The following is a 2,338-nucleotide window of genomic DNA, read 5'->3' as shown; positions in this document are numbered from 1 at the left end:
TTTGTTTAGAATAACTGTTGTGTCTTCCATGTTAACACAAGTACTTTAACATGTTGTTTAATCACTCTTTTTACAAGGGTAAAAACAACCATTGTCTGATGTTTAATCACACGAGTGTTGGATAGACAACGGAAAACATACTTGTCACACAACGGCAAAAAAACATTGTATGATTGCAAATATGTTGTAGTGCCTGCAAATAATTTAAGAAAATATAAAAAAATAATAAGATCACCAAATTCCAAGAAAAACTATTAAAAAACGAGATCAAAATTTAAATTCAAAGTTTATCAAATCCCAGAACATACCTCAATTTGTGTCCAAAGGTCGAACCTACCCATGTGGTAGGAATTGAGTTCTGATTTCCTGAAAATTAAAAAATGGTTTATAAAACTTCAAAAAAATTGGTTTCAAAAGTTGTTGATATTAGTAAATAACTATCACATTTTTTCCATTAGTATTTCATATTAAAGTTTAACAAAAATGACCTCATCACTATTTATTGATGAATACTTCTCATCAATATTGTTCATATTAGTATTTTTTTGATATTATAGCATATGTATTAGGATTCCTTTTTGATTTTATCTTTATATTCATTGTGTGTAAGTGTGCAGAAATTAGGTTAACACTAGTAGGTTAACACTTGTGCATTTATTTTATCATACGCATAACCTACAAGCTCTCAAGATATTTGCTCATGTACAGCTAGAGAATTTTGTAATAAGTTTTTATTCCATAATGTAAAAACCGTTGTTCATTATTGAGTACATAATTGGATTTAATTGGTATAATTATATTGACCCCCTCTATAGGTAATTAAAGGCCTAAAAATTGATATCAAAGCTTGGTGTTTATATAAAATCACTTTAAGATTGAGAAAATAATCATTAATGGGAGATAATGAAACTCAATAAAATGTGCGGTCACCATTAGCCATAAACCAAATCAATAACAATATGAGCAGAGATGAAACCCTCAAATTTCCAATCTTGAAAATTAATAAATATCATTTATATAAAGTCCAGATGACTATATATCTGCAAGTAACAGATGGTGAATACGGGAAGAGATTTATGATGGACCTCATTAGCCCATCAAACTGGTTGTTGCTATTTGTTGGTTTTTTAATCTAAACATATTGTTATTTATTATTTATTATCTTAGCAGTAATTATTTGAGTTGATTTGGTCTATCACGTAGGTACGTGAAAGTAGGAGAGTAAGTTGAAATAAACATTAGAGATATAGTAGTTTCAGGAAAGCAGGTGCTGGTTTTTAGCAACCACTTTGCACGCATGTGTTTCTTCTTTAGTTTATATTGTAATCTTTCAGCTAATAACAAGTCAGTCGTTCAGGAACATCTTTTCTTTCAGTTTTACAAGCATACACTTATACCTATAATTATACAGGCACTGGGTTTAGGCTAACATTCTGGTATCAGAGCTCGGTGATTCCTGTGAATGCCAAAGTATATGCCTAAGTCCAGTACGATGGAAAACAGCAAAGCAAAAGATGGAACGATCGGGTTGACATATCCCATGTTGAACAGAGGTAACTATACAGCATGGGCGCTTAAGATGAAGGTGTATATGCAAGCACACGAGGTGTGGATTGCTATTGAGAGTGACGACACAAAGTTGCCTATAGAAGATCAGACAGACAAAATCGCTCTTGTTGCTATCTATCAAGGGATTCCGGAGGATGTTTTGTTGTCTGTAGCCGAAAAGAAAACGGCTAAGGAGGCTTGGGATGCCTTCAAAACCATGTGTTTGGGCGCTGATCGTGTAAAAACAGTGAGAATTCAAACTCTTAAGGCAGAGTTCGAGACATTGAGCATGAAAGATACAGAGTCTCTCGATGACTTTTGTATGAAATTAAATGGTTTGGTGACAACCATTAGTCTTGGTGAGGCGGTCAAAGAGGCATATATTGTGAAGAAATTGTTACGAGCAGTTCCTACGAAATTTCTGCATATAGCGTCGACAATTGAACAGTTCGGGGATTTAGAGACTATGACTGTTAAAGAAACGGTTGGATCCTTAAAAGCTCATGAACAACGCTTACGAGGTCAGGTGGAACCGAGTGGTGGTCAACTGTTATTGACTGATGAAGAGTGGTCGAAGAGGGAAAGAGATGATGCAAAGCTGCTTTTGACACGGGAAGAATGGCTGAAACGTTCAGGTAAAGGAGATGGGTCATCTGGGTCGAAGTTTCGAAGAGATTTTGGATGTGGAGGACGTGATAAAACTAAAGTCAGATGCTTCAATTGCCAGAGATATGGCTATTATGCTGCAGATTGTAAAAAATCACGACGTGAAAGGGAGAATAAGGAATAA

The 2,338-nt window shown here is 34.6% G+C and overlaps 1 protein-coding gene across 1 annotated transcript; it reads left to right on the top strand.

The window, feature by feature from the left end:
• The first annotated feature begins 1,492 nt into the window (after positions 1-1,492).
• Positions 1,493-2,338, top strand: LOC141702534 (uncharacterized). Its single transcript, XM_074506199.1, has one exon. It carries the CDS (start codon positions 1,493-1,495, stop codon positions 2,336-2,338), a length of 846 nt encoding a protein of 281 aa, XP_074362300.1.

Source organism: Apium graveolens, unplaced genomic scaffold (assembly GCF_009905375.1).
Source record: "Apium graveolens cultivar Ventura unplaced genomic scaffold, ASM990537v1 ctg5265, whole genome shotgun sequence".
NCBI lineage: Eukaryota > Viridiplantae > Streptophyta > Magnoliopsida > Apiales > Apiaceae > Apium > Apium graveolens.
This window is presented reverse-complemented; position numbering and strand designations above follow the sequence as displayed.

Coding starts and splice junctions, on each gene's coding strand:
- LOC141702534 (XM_074506199.1), top strand. CDS start 1,493: ATGGAAAACAGCAAAGCAAAAGATGGAACGATCGGGTTGACATATCCC.